The sequence below is a fragment of the Megascapheus bottae genome, chromosome 9 (assembly GCF_031878675.1).
Source record: "Megascapheus bottae isolate mThoBot1 chromosome 9, mThoBot2.hap1, whole genome shotgun sequence".
NCBI lineage: Eukaryota > Metazoa > Chordata > Mammalia > Rodentia > Geomyidae > Megascapheus > Megascapheus bottae.
The window spans coordinates 68,307,064-68,323,229 of NC_143517.1; the positions used below are offsets into that span (position 1 = coordinate 68,307,064).

The following is a 16,166-nucleotide window of genomic DNA, read 5'->3' on the forward strand; positions in this document are numbered from 1 at the left end:
GAACTCCTGCTCAAGGCTAGCACTCTACCACTTGAATCGCAGCTCCACTTCTAGCTTTTCTTGGTGCTTCATTGGAGATAGTCTCCAATGTTTTCCCGCCTGGGCTGGCTTCAAACCATGATCCTCAGATCTCAACCTCCTAAGTTGCTAGGAATACAGGCCTGAACCACCACGGGACCCAATAAACATTCTTATCTCCACTTAAACGGAAACAAAGAGCTCTCTCTCTCTTTCCCCCTTATCCTTCTCCTCCATCTCATGCAGCCAGCAGTCTGCCCCCCACCCCCAAGCTCTTGAAAAAAGAAAGAAAGAAAGAAAACCCTGAACAAACAGACGAGATATTCTAAATGGCATTTTAAGACTACATTTAAAAGCCAACTATTTGGGCCAGGCACAGCAACTCACACGTAACCCTAGCTACACAGGAGGTGGTGCTGGGGAGAATCAGAGCTCTAGGCTATCCGAACATCTCTAGGCTAACATCTCAATTAATAAGCCAGGTGTGGTGCCATGCAGCTAGAATTCTGGAGGCGATAGGTAGGGTTGCACTTTGAGGCAAGCCCAAGCAAAAACGTAAGACCCTACCTGAAAAACAACTAAAAGCAAAATGGACTGGAGACATGGCTCAAGTTGTACAGCACTTGCCTGGCAAGTACAAGGCCCTGAGTTCAAACCACAGTCCTGCCAAAAACAAAACCAATAAAGTAATGATATGCTACATACAGATCAACTAAACACAATAGAGACAAGCTGAGCATATGTGTATCATATACATGTCCATATGTATAAACCTGTACATTTTCTGTTTATATACATGGGCCCCCATACTACAAATGTCAACATGTGACAACACAGCACATGAAGCATTACTCAAGACTGAGAGGACATTTCTCCTCCAGGGAAAAACAATTTCAAATTGGTTGCATGCAGCAAAGTGACCTCAAGATATCAAATGCTGGGTTGGCACAATGGAAGGTTCTAAGACATCTTCACAGGTCTGCCACTTCCTTCCTCCCTCTGGACCTGGAAGGCATACAATTAATACTATTTGCTGTCTACATCCACACCCAGAGCTGGAAACCACACCCTTTCCAAACACACACACAGCTCGACTAAAAATCCATCACAAGCTGACCTCCCCTAGAGTGCTCAGGCCAGCCATCAGCACGGCCTCCTGGCCAGACAGCTCCCAGAGCCCTCCCGCCCTTCACAGCACCCCCACTCAGGACCTGCCTGCTGCCAACATCCTCTGTCCTCCAGCCTTCAGGAAGCCCTATCCAGCCAAGGGCCGCCACCCACATGGAGAGACCCCCAGCTCAATGCCCACTCTGCCCTGGCTGTCCCCAGACCACAAGCTGGCCATCACTACATGGCAGGGGAGGGATGGCAGAGCAAGGGGGCCTCATCAGAAACCCAGGAGAACCAAGGCGTCCCCTGGCCGACACCCACATCCACACGAGGCTCTGACCAAAGCCAGCCTGGCTTGGTGGGACCACAGCACCACTAAGGGGTCCTCAGGCAAGGGTTCCTGAGGGAGGAGAAGGCAGAGGAGAAGCTACAGGGAAGATAAAGCCCTCAGTAAAGAGAAGCCCCAGGCCTGGACACAGACAAATTCCTAGGACCTCCAAGACATCCAGGGCCACACCCACACCGGGCACTCTTACCAGCAGACGCCCACCAAGGCTGCCTGAACACTTGCCAGGCCCAGAGGACTTCCTGCTGGTGACGGACAGTGCCAGGAAGTGTGCGGAGAGCCCACATGCAGCCACAGGGCTCCACTGCCTAAGGAGGCAGAGTGGGAGGAGCAGGGCATCCAGCACCACACTGTGCCATGCTCCCTAAAACCCCCAGCACCAGAAAGCACGCCATGTGGGCCCCAGCAGCCTGCCAGAGGTGGCTGGACACAGCGTTGACCCTGGAACCCAGCTCCTCTGTCAGGCCTGGACTCCCAAACAGTCTCAAGCTGGCCCAGATCTAGCTGCCAAGGCACTGTGCTTGGCCTAAAGTCTGCCAAGAGGCACAGGAGATGTAGTCATTCCCGAGGAATGCAGGTGACAAGAGGACCGTCTCAGTTCACCTGACCCAAGCCAGGGGACCCAGGGCCCCTCAAGGAACAGGCTCTAGCCCCTTCCCAAGCCTGGAATCACACAGGCCTGGCAAGCCCCGGGACTCTGCCATGAACTGCACACACATGCACTGCCACGTCAATTCTTGTGGAATAATTAATTAGCACAGCCACGACAAACGGAGAATCAGAGGCCTCCGGCGTGCCTGATAATTTATGCAAGACCCAAGGATGGCTGTGGCTGCCTCTCCCAGAGCCTAACTCAGCACTTTGCTTTTCCCTTATGAAAGCAGGACTCCAGATTTAAGTGCTCTCACACCCTGAACGGTGTTCACAGTGGTGAAATCAAGCAGCGCAGCTGCGGAGCCGTGAGCCATGATGGGTTCAAGCCCCAGGCCAGGCTCTGGGCAGGGCTCCCACACAGCACTGCCAGCACCCACAATGCATAGGCACGCCACCCTGGCCGTAGCACCCAAAGGCTCCACTGGCTCCATCTGTGCAGCAAGTCCAGAATCAACCCTGACGGATAAGGAAATGAATGAGGGCGCAGTTTCCTGGCACTGAGCCTGGAGGGCAGAGCTGCTCCATGCCCACCCTCCAGCCAGGTTCCAGGCCCTCGCACCAGGCACAGGCTGCTCCCAACACCCACAAGAAAGAGAGGCCTGGCCTCTGTCCTTTGCTGCAGCCACAGTGGCCTCCCGGAGCACTGCCCACAGCACCTTGGGTCCCAGGGGACAGAGCCACCAAACACACCGCAGCGGCTGCCTCCTCCACTGGAGCCACACACAGGGAGAGGCATCCATGCCTGGACCAGGCAGCACGTACGTCACAACCTGAGCCTCCACGCCTCCAGAACGCAGTCAGCAGGTGCACTCCGCTGCAGAGGCCCCGGAAAGCTGTCCAGCTCAGGCCCTGCCAGAGGACCCGTTCCCGAGGCTGCAGCTTAATTTACAGCCCAGGGTGAGAGGGAGCCTTTGCCTACTGTGCCCACCTTGGCAAGGGGCAGGGGTACCATCCCAGCAGGGAGGTCAGCTCCTTGCAGACCTCTTCTCTCCCTCGGCTATGAGCTGACACTTCAGACCACGTGAGGTCCGGAGCTCCTAGGTACACAGGACCCTTGTCCACACTCTGCCCATCGTCCACGCACCGCCCACTCAAGGGCCGGCTTGGGAGGTCAGACGGGAGAGGGGGCTCCTGGCAGGACAGAGCTCGCTCACTTATCTGGAGCTGTGTGGTGCGGCAGGGAACACTTTCCCTGAGCACCCTCTGCAGCCAGCCCTGCACACAGAGCCTCCGGCAGGCCCACCCCACTATCTGGCACCTCACACAAGAGGACAGGCAAGTCCTACAACGAAAATAAGGACATGGCTCAAGTGGTGCAGGGCCAGCACAGCAAGTGTGAAGCCTGGAGTTCAAACCCCAGTACTATCAGATAGAAGAAAAGAAATGGGGGGGAGGGGAATGAGGGGCCCGGAGTTTGGCCTAGTGGTAGAGTGCTTGCCTAGCATGCACAAAGACCCGGGTTCAATTCCTCAGTACCACATACATAGAAAAAAAAAAGCCGGAAGTGCTGCTAAGGCTCAAGTGGTAGAGCTCTAGGCTTGAGAAAGTCCAAGACAGTGCTCAGGCCCTGAGCTCAAGCCCAGGACTGGCACAAAAAAAAAGAAAGAAGGAAAGAAAGAAAAGTAGGGAGATGAGGTATAAGGCTCAAGTGTTAGAGCCCCAGACGAGCAAGCTAGCCAAGTAAGTGCAAGGCCCAGAGCTCAAACCCTGGTACCAGAATTATTTTTAAGAGGAGGAAGGGAGAGAAGAGAGGGGAAATGAACGAGGCAGTAAGCAGACCTATTCCCGGTGCTGGGGCAGCCTGAAGATGGTGACCCTAGACCAGGTAATCTGGGAAGGCTGGCCACGACAACACACCGGCCATCCACGGGAAGGGAGGTCTGGTGGAGGAACAGCACTGGGAAGCAGGCAAGCGCAGAGCTTGCCAATATTGGGCTCCGAGAGGCAGGGCCTGGGAAGAGGCCGGAGAGAAGGTGGGCCTTCTCACTGGACTTCAGAGCGCAGTGAGAAAGGTCTAAAGGCTTCCAGAGAAGACAGAAGGGGCTGCTGGGGACAGCAAAGCCAAAAGGCTAGCATATTCCAGGCCCCAACACATCTGTGAGCACACTGAGGGGAAACCCTTGGCGGGAGGAGGAACACCAGCCAAGCTTCCATGCCCAAGGCTGCCAGCCAAGCCGCCCCTTCCCCCAGGTGGCTGGGGAGGCAGCTAAGAAAGGATCCCTCTCCACCCCACCCACCCCATGCTCAGCACTCTGCAGGAGCAGCGGCGCCAAAAGATAAGCCTCTGAGTGGTCAAAAGAAGGACGCCAGCCAGCTGAAGTGGCTCACACCACGGGCTGAGCCCCCTAGCTGCTCAGGGGGCTGAGATCTGAGGACTTCCTGCTTCACGCAGGGGCACAGGGACAGTGGGTGGAAAATGGCCGCAGCACATCCATTTGCCTGGGCAGGTGAAGCACAGCAGAGCTGAGTGGAGGGAACCCCTGCCTGGGGCCAAGAGAAATGGTGCACAGGGGACCTGAGGTTTGTAGGCCACCAGCACCTGGGCACCACCTCCGCAGAGTCCAGCTGTCACCTCAGGCCCCAGGACACAGCCGGAGCTGAGAGCCATCGGCTGCCATCACGCTGTGACTACTGAGGGCTGCAATTACACGGACACCCCAGACTGAGCGGGTGTGGTGTCACTGCGTGCACAGCCTTGGCCTCCCCTGGGGCACCCTGAACCAATCCTCCATCCCAGACTGACAGCAGGGAGAGGCCCTCAGCCCACTCCTCAGCCTAAGTCTGACTCAGGTGGAAGAATCTTCCCAGGGAGCACTCAGGAGGCCTTGGGGCCGCAGACAGGAGGAAGGCACTGAGTCAGGCAGGAACTTTCCTGACACTCTCAGTCCCCAGGCGGGAGCAGCCCTCCTCTGCTGAACAATGCAGTTTTGAATTCAATTAAAGCGATTATCTGTTGTGCCAAATAAATTGTGTACAGCATATATCCTGCAGCACTTTACACCTCCAGGCTCATTATTTCCTAACGTTTCCTCCTGTTTATGTGCTCTCAAATTAAATTGCTGATAATATGCGCCAAAATAAAAAATGAGCGCACCTTGTCCCAAGAAAATTGATTCTCCTTCTCCTGAACTGGCGATGGCTGGGTTTTATATACTCGGTTCCTGGCGATCATTAGTAATTCAATTTTCTTTTTATTAGCCCCCTTATCTGCTGAGCAGTACAGTGGCAGGGCTGACCTCTTTCGCACGGGTAAATGTTTAAAATCTTTGCCCTGATTAATTTTGCCAGTTAAGAAAAAGAGGAGAAATGGCCCGGCTCTTAACCATCACAATGAATAAAGCTTAATGTTGATTGTGATGGAATTTCTAATGCCAAAGAAATTGATTGAACGCGGCAATTACGCTGCAAGAGTAACTCCAAGAGATGGGATCGCTTTCTCCTGGCCCTAGCCTTTTGGTTATTTAAAACAATCCAATTTGCAAGGATAATTATGTATTAGTGTTTTATCTGCCACTTGAAATGAACAGGGGAGTTTCGATACTGGCCCAGCATTAGCAGGTTATTGCTGCAAATTACCTGATATCTGCTTTCTTTCACATAAAGAGGAAATTAGGCAATCAATTACCAGAAAAAGGTGGATAAGGAATAAGAGGAACAAGGGTGCCCTCTGCTGGAAGCTGGGCTGTACAGCAGGCCTGAGGCCTTTCCTCCCTTTCCCATGCAGGCGCCCACTTGGCAACCACGTTCTTCCCTGGACAGCCAGGCACTCATGTCCCTTCCAAAAGGACAGTGAGAGCTGACGGTAAGCATTTTCTGCAAAGATATGGGATAAGAGAAGGCTCCAAGCAGCCAGAGGAGGGGGCAGCCCTTGCCATGTTCAGAGGCCACTCCTTTAGCATCGTGGCTCATTCTAGTCCCCAACCCATGGCAGCCCCAGAGTGCCCAGGACACACAGGCCTCAGTTCCTGGGCAACCAGGGAGGATGTAGCCTGTTCAGGGAATTTCCTCACTCCCATCCCCTCCCTTCTCCTCAGCCAATGCCCCAGACAGTCCACCCACGGGCCTCTGCCTGCCTGGAGGTCTGCAATAGATCTCTGGGACCAGCTGCCTGAGGAACTGCGCAGGACACAGGCTCAGCTTCACTCCTGTGCTCAACTCTCACAGGCCACCTGCCTGCATGCAAGGATAAGGACCACACCTTGGCATGGCATCATGCCCTCCTGCTCACGGTCTGCTCCAGCCTGCTAGGCACTCACGGTCCAACACAACCACCTGACGCTCCTGAACACAGTGACCTAGCCCAGCTCCCTCTGCTGTCCCTCCCTGACTTCCCAATGAGAACCACAGCCACCCCCTCTTCCCACAAGAACTTTCCTTACAACCTAGCGCCTGCCCCTGGCCTCCTCGCTTCCCTGACCCTGGATCACATACGGCTGTGAGGCCTTCCTTCTACCCTGGTTGGCAGCCAACCTGAGGCAGTGCACTGCCTGCACGCACAGCTGCCCCCTGCCTGGCTGCTCCATGAGACTCCTGAGTGTCACAGCGAGCCAGCAGGAGCCAGCTTCACTGTCCACAGCCTGCACCCCACCCTGCCTGGGACCTAAAGAGGAAATACACCAGGGCACAGGCACAACTTTGGAGATTCCAGCAATGGTCTCCACAGCATTACATTCATATTGCTGGTCACACCAGCAGGCCCTCTACTTCTGCCACTCAAAGCCAGGGGCCTCTTCCACCTTGCGGGGGTCCACTGTCCAGCTCACTCCTGGGTCTGCATTCCCACGCAGCCCCTCACCATAGACCCCAGCCCCTGTCACACAGAAGACCACACCGGCCCCAGCACACAGCCACATGGGATAGCCTGGCAGCCGTGCCCTCCAGCCTCGCTTCCTCACACCCTGTGGCCACGGTGACAGAGCACCTTCCGCCCTCGGAAGGCTCAGGCTCCATACCCACTCTCTATGGCCAGACCTGTATAGGCTCTTGGCTCTTCCCAGAACCACTCCTCCATGAGCCTTCTCCAGATTGTTCCTGTCCAGCCAGGAACAGTCCCCAAGTGCCACACCCGGCACACAGTCACCAATGTCAGTGCCACTTGGACTACCTATATCCAGGCCTGCTAGTCCCCAAGCCCTCTACCCTCTCCATCTACCCACATCTGCCCAAGTACATCAAGAGAGAACACAGGACTGCAGGCGCCAGACAACCCACTCTGCACGCTGACACCAGAAGTGCCATCCCCAAGCACGCACCCTTCTGGGCCTGTCCTGGCACAGCACTCCCAGTGGGGGACAGGCTGTCACAGGACCATGCCACACCCGCATGTGCAGGCTCTCAGGAGTCATCGCACAGGCGACCAGTCACTCAGATGAGGGCTACTGAATTCCCACCAGACTAGCTTGGGACAGGAAGGGGCACCCTCAGCCCTGGGCTGGCTCAGGAGGCAGAGGCTGGAAGCACTGAGTGGCCACCGTCTTCAACTTGCCCCGGAGGTGCAGCAGGGACAGACAGAGGAACGCACAGTGCACAGGACAACGCACCCTGGCCTCTGCCCCACTCCCCCCATAACCTTCCAGGGCCAGGACCACGTGACAAGAGAAGCCGGTTAACACCCAACTGAGGCTGGCAAGATGACCATTCCCAGGCTGTGCCCGCCGTTCCCGGCATACCTTCCTTGGTGGGGAGGTGGCCCCGGCTCTGCGGCAGACGGCACAGCCGATGCTTGGTGACCTGCACAAGGCCCCTGGTGGGGGTCTTCTTCAGAATGGGGCTGCTCTTCCCGCGGAGGGCCTGTCTCCGCCGCAGACTGAAATGGCTCCTGGTGCTGGTGGCAAGGGCGGGGCTGTTTTTCTTGTCCCCAGGAAGGCTATGGAGACAAAACACATGCCCTATCAGCAAGCTCACCAGGTGATTCTGCCCGCCCAGAGACCAAGGGAAGGGGACAAGGGAATGCAACCAGAGCCAGCCAGGGCCCATGCAGGGCCCTGCCCTCCCCATCCCGCCAGGGCCCTGACTGCCACAAAGGGAGTGGCGGGGCTAAACCAATCTGCCTGCACTGGGGCAGCCACCTTCAGCCACAGCAGCTTCTCTCAAGGGAGCCACAGAGCCCAAGGCTCAGAAAGCCCAAAAACTGCAGGGCACCAGCCCCACCACAAGTGGCTACCGCAGCACAACCAGAGCATCCCTCCACCTGCGGCAGGGCAATGTGCCCACAGCCTGGGCTCCTAGAGCCAAGAGCACCCCTAGGTAGTACCCAGAGCTCCAGGCTGGGAGCAGCCGCGAGTCTCCCACCTCCCCCCCATTCCCCCCCCCCCCCCCCGCCACACACTGAAGACCCACGAGGCTGCTCCTCCAACACCTGGACTACCACATGTGTCCTTCAGCAGGAGAAAAGGATGGGCCTTGCAACAAGGCCCTTGCAGCCCCCTCCCAACGCATGGCTGGGGTCCTGAGCAGGTCCCTGAGCCACCCCGAGCCCACCTTATGCATCTTTAGCTCTAGCCTCACTGCTATTCTAATGGAAGCACCCAACCATGCTCCTTCCTTTCCTCCCCACAGGACAAGAGCCAGGGTGGTGCTGGTGGGGGCAGGGGGAGGGGGGAGGGCGGGGGCCTCACCTGGCACTGCCCCGCCTCCGAATGATCTTGGTGCGACTCTTCACTTTGTATGCTGAGGTCTCCCCAAAGACAGGCTTCACGCTGCTGGACCCCACTGCTGGTCTGTCCTCCGTCGGGGATCTAGATGGGGCTGGGGAAAGCTTGGAAGTGGGGTCCTTGCTGCCACCCTCTGGCTCCCAACAGAAGGAAGGGGCAGGGGCAGCAGCAGAGGGGCTGGAAGCCTTCCACTTGTACTTGCTATGAGAGGCCCCAGGCTTGGAGGACGCTGCCAGCTTCCGGGGCCTGGCCTCTGGCTCGGCTCTGGCTTGTGGCTTCTCTGCCTTTCCAGCCGTACCACAGGGAGCCCTGTTCGCACTCTCCACCATTGTTCTGGGGCTAAGGGACCTCCGAGTGGCCCGAGGGCTCTTCGCTGAGGCAGCCACCCATTTGTAGTTGTTTTTCCGGAACTTATTGCTTCTACAAGGTACTAGCAGAGAGGCCTCCCGGGCCTGCTTGGTCCCCGAAACTGGTCTTGTCAGGGCCAGCACTGAGCCAGAGGGAGCTGGCTCATCAGGGAGGCCAGAATTCTCTTCTCGCTCATCAGAGTGTGTGGCACCACTGCTGGCAGCAGGAGATGGCGCTGCCTTGTGGGCCAGGGTAGAAGATGAGAGGTGGCCTTTGACAGTGATTTCACTCTCACTGACTGTCCGCCGGGAGGGTTCGGGGGGACTGCCATTCCTGCTGCCCACAGATTTCACTATTCGAGACTTGCCAGGCTCCTTCTGGCAGACCAGAAGGGGCTCCTCTGCACTGTAGCTTCCCTTGGCTCTTCCTGGCCTTGAGGTGGGCAGCTGCCCACCAGGGGGCTCACCTTCACCTTCTTGGGGTCTTTGGTCACTCCAGGCAGGGTCACAATACTCTTTCAAAGAGCCCCGCTGGGCCCCTGAAGCTGGACCCATGGAGCTGGACTTGGATGGCGGCTTGATTTTGATGATCATGTTCTGATCTGGATTGAGCTGGACCTGTCTCTCAAAGACATACTGCTGGGGGTCAGGGCCTTGGCTTCTTCCAGCTCCAAGTGGCGTGGACACAGCACGGTCACCAGCTGTGTCAGATGTTCTAGAGGGCCGATTTACAAGAGAGTATTTCTTGCGCCATGAAGGCCCATTTTGGGAGGAGAAGCTCCTCCGACTTGAGCGAGGATAGCGGGCACTAAAGGCCCTGCCACTGTGGTAAGCAGATGGCTGCCACTGGGAAGCTGCTGAGGTGCTCGGAGCAGGGGCATTGCCATGGAGGTTCTTGTAGTCATCAATTAGACCTGGAAAGATACAATCACAGCCTCAATTAACCAGAAGGTATAAATCAAAGTAACAGTAGTCAGCCAAGTGCCAGTGGCTCACACTGTAGTCCTAGTTTATATTCCAGAGGCTAAAAATCTGAAGATTTCTATCCGAAGCCAGCCTGGTAAGGAAAGTCTGTGAGACTCTATCTCCAGCCACCAAAAATCCAGAAGTGGAGCTGTGGCCCAAGTGGTAGAAATGCTTTAAGCAAACAACTCAGGGACAGCATCTAGGCCTTGAGTTCAAGCCCTGGCAACAAATGGCAGAGCACTTGCTTAGCAAACTCAAGGTCCTGAGTTCAAGCACCAGTACCAACACACACAAACACACAACTGCTTTTGAACCAATCCCCTGGAAGAGCATCAAAGATACCCCCAACCAGACCCAGACCCTATCTTATACACAAGCCCTGCTTGCTTCGGAGTAGCAGCTCCCAGTCCCACCAACCACTGACAGCTCAGTCCAATCCCCTGGGCCTGTTAATTCCAAGGTGCCTTTTCCCCATCAGTCCTACTCCAACCCTGTTTCTATTTGCTTTTTCTGAAAATGCAACCCTGTGGTATGACAGTTTCTACTTGACAGAGTACTGTGTCTACAATGCTTTGGGGGCAAGCATCACTTCACACCACTCAGACCCAGTAATGTCTGGACAAGAGGGACAAGCCAGCCACAGAGCCCTTCTAGCTTGCCCACCGCTGGGAAGGGCAGACTCGAACCTCAGTAAGCTCCACTCGGAGTAACAGATCTGACACACATGGCAAAGAAGAAAGAAGAAGAACTGACACACCGGCTGACGAAATGCCAGACATGACACCATCTCCTACAGAAGCGGAGGGGCAGGCAAGTCAGCAGGCAGTGGCCGGGCTGGGGCCCAAGGCCCCGCTCTTGCGGGTGACCCTTCAGGCGAGGGGCGAGGGGCGCCGGAGGCAGCCGGACTCTCCTCCGCACGCGCCTTCCAGGCCCTCCTTGTGGAAAGAACTTTCCGGAGGATGACGGCCCGGTCCTCAGAAAGACCCGCCTGGGTATTACCAAGCGGGAAGCCGGGAGGCGCGCGGGAGGCGCCCGGGAGGCGGCCGGGCCTCGGAGGAGGCTGTGCCAGCCGCGGGCGGGGTGAACGGCCGCCGGGCCGGCCCCGGACGCGGCCGCCCGAGGGGAGACGCGGAGGCCGCCGGCCCCTCCCGAGGCCGCCGACACGCTGGCCACCGCGGCCGGAGCCAGGGTCGGGCCGGGCCCCCGACGCCCCCGGAGCCCAGAGCGGGCGGCGCGGAGGGGAGGCGGGCCCGCGCTGCGGCCGCGGCCGACTCACCCTGCAGGAGGCGGATCTGCCGCCGGAGCTGCTCCTTCTCCTCCATCTCCGGAGTCCGCAACGCCGGGCCGTGTTCCCGCGACGTCATTACTGCGCGACGGCCCCCAGCAGGCGGGGCTGCAACAGCCGGGAGCCGGGGCGGGAGCCGGGCGAGAGCCGGGCGAGAGCCGGGGCGGCGCCGAGGCCGCTTCCCACAGACGTAGACTGCGTGGGGGGGGCGCCGTCGCCCGGGCAACGCGTGCGCGGAGCGAGCGGCGTCGGTGGCGTCATCCGGCGGCGCCCGGAAACGGTAGCCCGCCGCCGAGCTGCCGCCGCACAGCCCGCGTCGTGCGCCACGCACGGGGGCTCCGGGCGCGGGCGGGTTCGCGGGCGGCCTCGCGGGCCCGGGGAACCCCGCCGACGGCCCTGGGCCCTCCGAAGACGCGGAGACTGGCTTGCGGTGGAGACCGGAGTTAGAACCGAAGTCGGGGGTGGAGCGGGGCTTCGCCGGGGGCGCGGCCTCCTCGGGGGCGGGGCCTGGGCGGCGCGCGGCCTCCTCGGGGGCGGGGGCGGGGCTTCGTCTGGGCGGGGCGCGTCGGGCCGGCGCCTCGTCGGGGGCGGGGCTGGGTGGGGCGGGGCTTCGTCGGAGGCGGGGCCGGGCGGGGCGCGCCGGGTCGGGGGTCTGGAGCCTGGCCCGGCGGCCCCGACGGTGGAAAGCGCCGTGCACGCGGGTGGACGTTCGTCGTCCGCGCAGGCGTGCTGGCCCGGCAGCCGCTGATGGACCGCACCGCCGTTCTTGGGGCCCTCGGGCTCCCCCCGGGCCTCCACCGCCCTGCAGCTGCAGGCTGCCGAGTCGCAGGTCCAGCACTAAGGCCTGTTGTAAGTCGATGAAGTCTTCATTCCGAGCTCCTAGACCGGGGAGGCCGAGAGGCCGAGCCGGGGTCTGTCCGGCCTCGTCAGTGACTCCGGGCCCGGGCGCTGCCCGGGGCAGGGCTGCTCAAGGCTAGCGTTCTGCCGCTGGAGCCCCAGCCCCAGCTCCGGCCTCCGGCCTCGCCAGGCGGGCCTGCCCCGCCGGGCCCCACGCTCCCCCCGCCCCCGGGTAGGAGTGTGAGCTCAGGGCCGCACCTCTAGCCCTGTGACTATTTCACATTTAGGAATTTCCCCAAAGGAAAGAAATGAAGCACATGTAAAAACTGTGCACAAAAAAAAAGATCAAGGGTCCTACTGTTTATGAATACCGAAAAAGGAGAACGTCTTATAGTCCTTTACAGCAGGTTAACATGCTTTCAGATAAGAGCACTTCACCACACCCCTAGCCCTAACATCTCATCTTTAGGACCCTGCCCCGTGTCCTGCCTGTCTTGGATTCGTGCAGAGTGACAGGCACTTGGGCAGCTCAATTAGAATGCAAGCTGGTTCTAGCACCTCCCAGTGACATGGCTTTGGAGATCAGCCTTCCGTCCTCTTTTGTGAATCCTCAGCCACTATTCTGTGGTCTCCTCACTGACTACTGTCCCTCACCTTGTTTAACCTGTTCTCTTTCTGCAGGCCTGCTCAGCTTTCAACAAATCATCCCTACCTGGGTGCTGGTGGTTCACACCTGTAAATCCTAGCTGCTCAGGAGGCTGAGATCTGAGGGTTGAATCCTGAAACCAGCCCAGGCAGAAGTACTCAGGAGACATACCTCCAGTCAACCAGCAAAAAATCTGGCCTGAAGGTTCAAAGGGTAGTGCCTGCTGTGAGCAAGAGGCGCGCACACACAGTATTCTCTAATAGTACACTGTGGTCAGTGTTGTGCTGGGCTGGCCTGTCTCTTTCCCCATGAGATGTTTCTCTGTGCCCCTCTTCCATGCTCCCCTTGCTTCCTGCCCCAGGCTTTCAGCTCTTCTGATGTCACAGCCTTACCCACTGGTGCTCTCCCTGAGCTCTGCGGCCCAGACCAGCCTTGGAGCAGGGGTGCTGGGAGCCCCGTGAGATGTGCTTTCAGTGGTGGGGATGTGCGCACACACACAGTTTGCCCTACAGAAGTGCCACCTCTCTGGCCCACTGACCCAGCAGCAGCCGCCACACCTTGGGGGTTGGTTTGGGAGCCAAGACTCTTGCCTCCTTCCTGGCCAAGTGAGAGGTCAGCAGGCAGGATAGTCAAGTGGCCTTGGCTTCCTAGGCCTTGCAGGGGGACTGGTCATAGCCTGGCCATGTGCCCCTTACCTTCCTGGGTGGAGGACAACAGGTGAGTGGGATAGAACTGCCCACAACACTGAGTCCTGCAGCCCACTGCAAAGCCTCTGTCATGGGGCCGGGAGTTTGGCCTAGTGGTTAAAGTGCTTGCCTAGCATGTATGAAGACCCAGGTTCGACTCCTCGGTACCACATACATAGAAAAAGCCGGAAGTGGTGCTGAGGCTCAAGTGGTAGAGCTCTAGCCTTGAGAAAGTCCAAGGACAGTGCTCAGGCCCTGAGCTCAAGCCCAGGACTGGCAAAAAAAAAAAAAAAAAGCCTCTGTCACCACTGGGCCAGATCCTTTGGGCACCAAGTTTACATTGTTGCTGACACAAATGAGACAAATGAGATCCTCCTGGCAGAACCAGTGCCAGCCAGGAGAGCACACCTTCCTGAGATGAGCTGACCTCTCAGCCACTCCCCAAGAGCCCTGGGAGGGATCCCTCCTCTACGCATTCTCCGTGCCCTGGACACCTGGCACACACATGCACACGCAATGCTAGCAGAGCTGCTCTCTCACATCGCAGCAGTCCAGACCTGGTACTCGGGACAGACAACAAAAGCACCTCCACCCACGGCGGCCTCTGGTCCCCAAGAAACAGGGACTTGCATCCAAGCAGCCTACCTCAGCTGTCTCCCCTCGGCCCGTCCCCTGACTAACGGCGCCATCCTTCTCTGGAGACCCTCATTCTCCGGTGAAGTCTGTCTCCTTTTCTCCAGGATGGAGAGGTGCGTGGTGAGAATCCAGACCCCCACGAGCCAGCCCTGCATCCCACCCTGGCCACCTCAGCTGCCCCGACTCTTCTAGAAAACAAGATTCACCCCAAAGTCATATGCAGATTCTGGCAGTTGGCTTTTTCTAGCAAAGAGATCCAGGTCCAAGAGGGGAGTGAGGTGGCATTGGGCACACACAACCTACTCAGTTGGGACAAGGACCACCCCTTCCCAAAAAAGAGACTGGAAGAGAGCATGCCCGGACGCTGCTTGAGCCTTCCAGCACCCACACTCGCGGTCTAGCAGTGCCCTGGGCAGCAGAGCCGCCACTAGAAAAGGACCAAGCATCGGACGGGCAGAAACGGCAAGAGTGAAGGGGGTAGGGACTGAGCCAGGGTGCCGCCCCAGGGTGGCTGAGGGTCGGAGACAGGATGCAGCCAGCACAGGCAGGACCTCGTCGTCCCAGGGTCCTTGCTCCATATCCAGACTGCATTGTCCAGCCTGGCCTGCGTCCGGAGGCTGCTTGCTGTCCGCTTCCCTCTGTGGCTGGCTGCCTGGTGCAGGCTGGGCACCAGGCCAGTTCACACAGGCAGGCTGTGCAAGGAGCTTCCTCCTCCCAGCCCCACCCATCCTGTTGTGCAGGTCCACTTTGCTAACCTGCACAGGTCACCGCGAGGCCATCCATCACACTGGCTAGGAGAAATACCGGCGCTCCAGCCTCTGGGCCTCGGAGGAACTAGAGCCCCCAGCAGCCTGAGATCAGGTGCCCACCTGCCCGCCTTCCCCTTCTGCTCTTCCTCACCTGTCCTCCCTCCCTCCCGCCTTCCCTCTCCTGCCCCCAGGCTCACTGCCCTCAGTGTGGAGTCAAGAGCACCAAGCCACGGCTGGTTTTGCATCATTACTGAAGAACTGAAAATAAGAACCAGGAGCAGTGCTCAGAATAGTCCCCCTAAGCAGGTGCAGTGGCTCACACCTGTAACCCCAGCTACTCATGAGCTAACAGCTGAGGCTCCCCGCCTAAGGCGGCAGTGGTCATGCCTCCCCGCCGGCCCCAGCAGTAGCTCCTCACTCCAGGCTCTGCGCATGCGCTGTTGGAATCCGCCCAAACTCCGGGCAGGTGATCGAGGCCCCCCTGTCCAGGTCAGGACAGGACCTCCAGCACCCCGCACCTGTGGTCCCCCAGGACAGTGTGTGTCCAGCTGGCCCAGTCTCTGCCCTGGAGACCACTCTTGTGGTCAGCATGTTGAGACTGCTGGCTCACAGGGCAGCACGGTGGGGCCCAGGAAGCGGGGGGACAGTTCTGCCCCCCTTCGTGTCCTGAGATGAAATCATCGTAGACTCCCCTGACCTGACACGAGCTGAGAGGCAGCACCATGGCCCCGTGGTGACCAGGCCAGGGGCTCGGGTCAGAATGGCCCGTCCACACCACAGCAGAACCAGGAGGGCTGGGTGCTGTGAGGCATCCTCTTGCCAGGACACCGGGCCCTGAGGAGTCTGGATTACTGTTTCTGCTGGGCTTCAGATGGGGGCGGGCAGTTTGGGATTTGAACTCAGGGCCTGAGCTTCTTTTGCTCCAGGCTAGCACTCTACCACTCGAGCCACAGCTCTGCTTCCAGGTTTTTGGTGGTGAGCCATGCTGGCTGGGAGCCAGGACCCTCAGATCTCAGCCTCCTGAGCAGCGGGGCTCACAGGTATGAGCCGGGTGGTTATACTCACCGTCCTCCCTGGCCACGGCCACTCCAGTAGCAGGTGTGGACATGTAGCTCAGGACACAGTTCCAGGCACCTGCAGGACTCAGGTTTTATCAGCAGAACGGAACTGGACAGATTTAACATCTTTTTCCTCATCCAGGTGCTGGGCGTGAGAGTGATTTCCACTATTTGA

General features: G+C 58.6%; 1 protein-coding gene across 2 annotated transcripts in view; it reads right to left on the reverse strand.

The window, feature by feature from the left end:
- Positions 1 to 11,526, reverse strand: part of Zc3h3 (zinc finger CCCH-type containing 3) — an 81,123-nt gene extending 69,597 nt beyond the window's left edge. Inside the window, exons 1-3 of one of the 2 annotated variants that reach the window (XM_090339506.1) lie at positions 11,371 to 11,525; positions 8,746 to 10,042; positions 7,798 to 7,994 (exon numbers count right to left, since the gene is read on the reverse strand). In XM_090339506.1, the coding sequence (XP_090195632.1) occupies positions 7,798 to 7,994; positions 8,746 to 10,042; positions 11,371 to 11,458 (1,582 nt within the window). In that variant the 5' untranslated portion in view covers positions 11,459 to 11,525. Of the gene's footprint in view, positions 1 to 7,797; positions 7,995 to 8,745; positions 10,043 to 11,370 lie in introns of both variants that reach the window. The other variant, XM_090339507.1, reaches the window with a different exon arrangement.
- Positions 11,527 to 16,166: the final 4,640 nt, after the last annotated feature.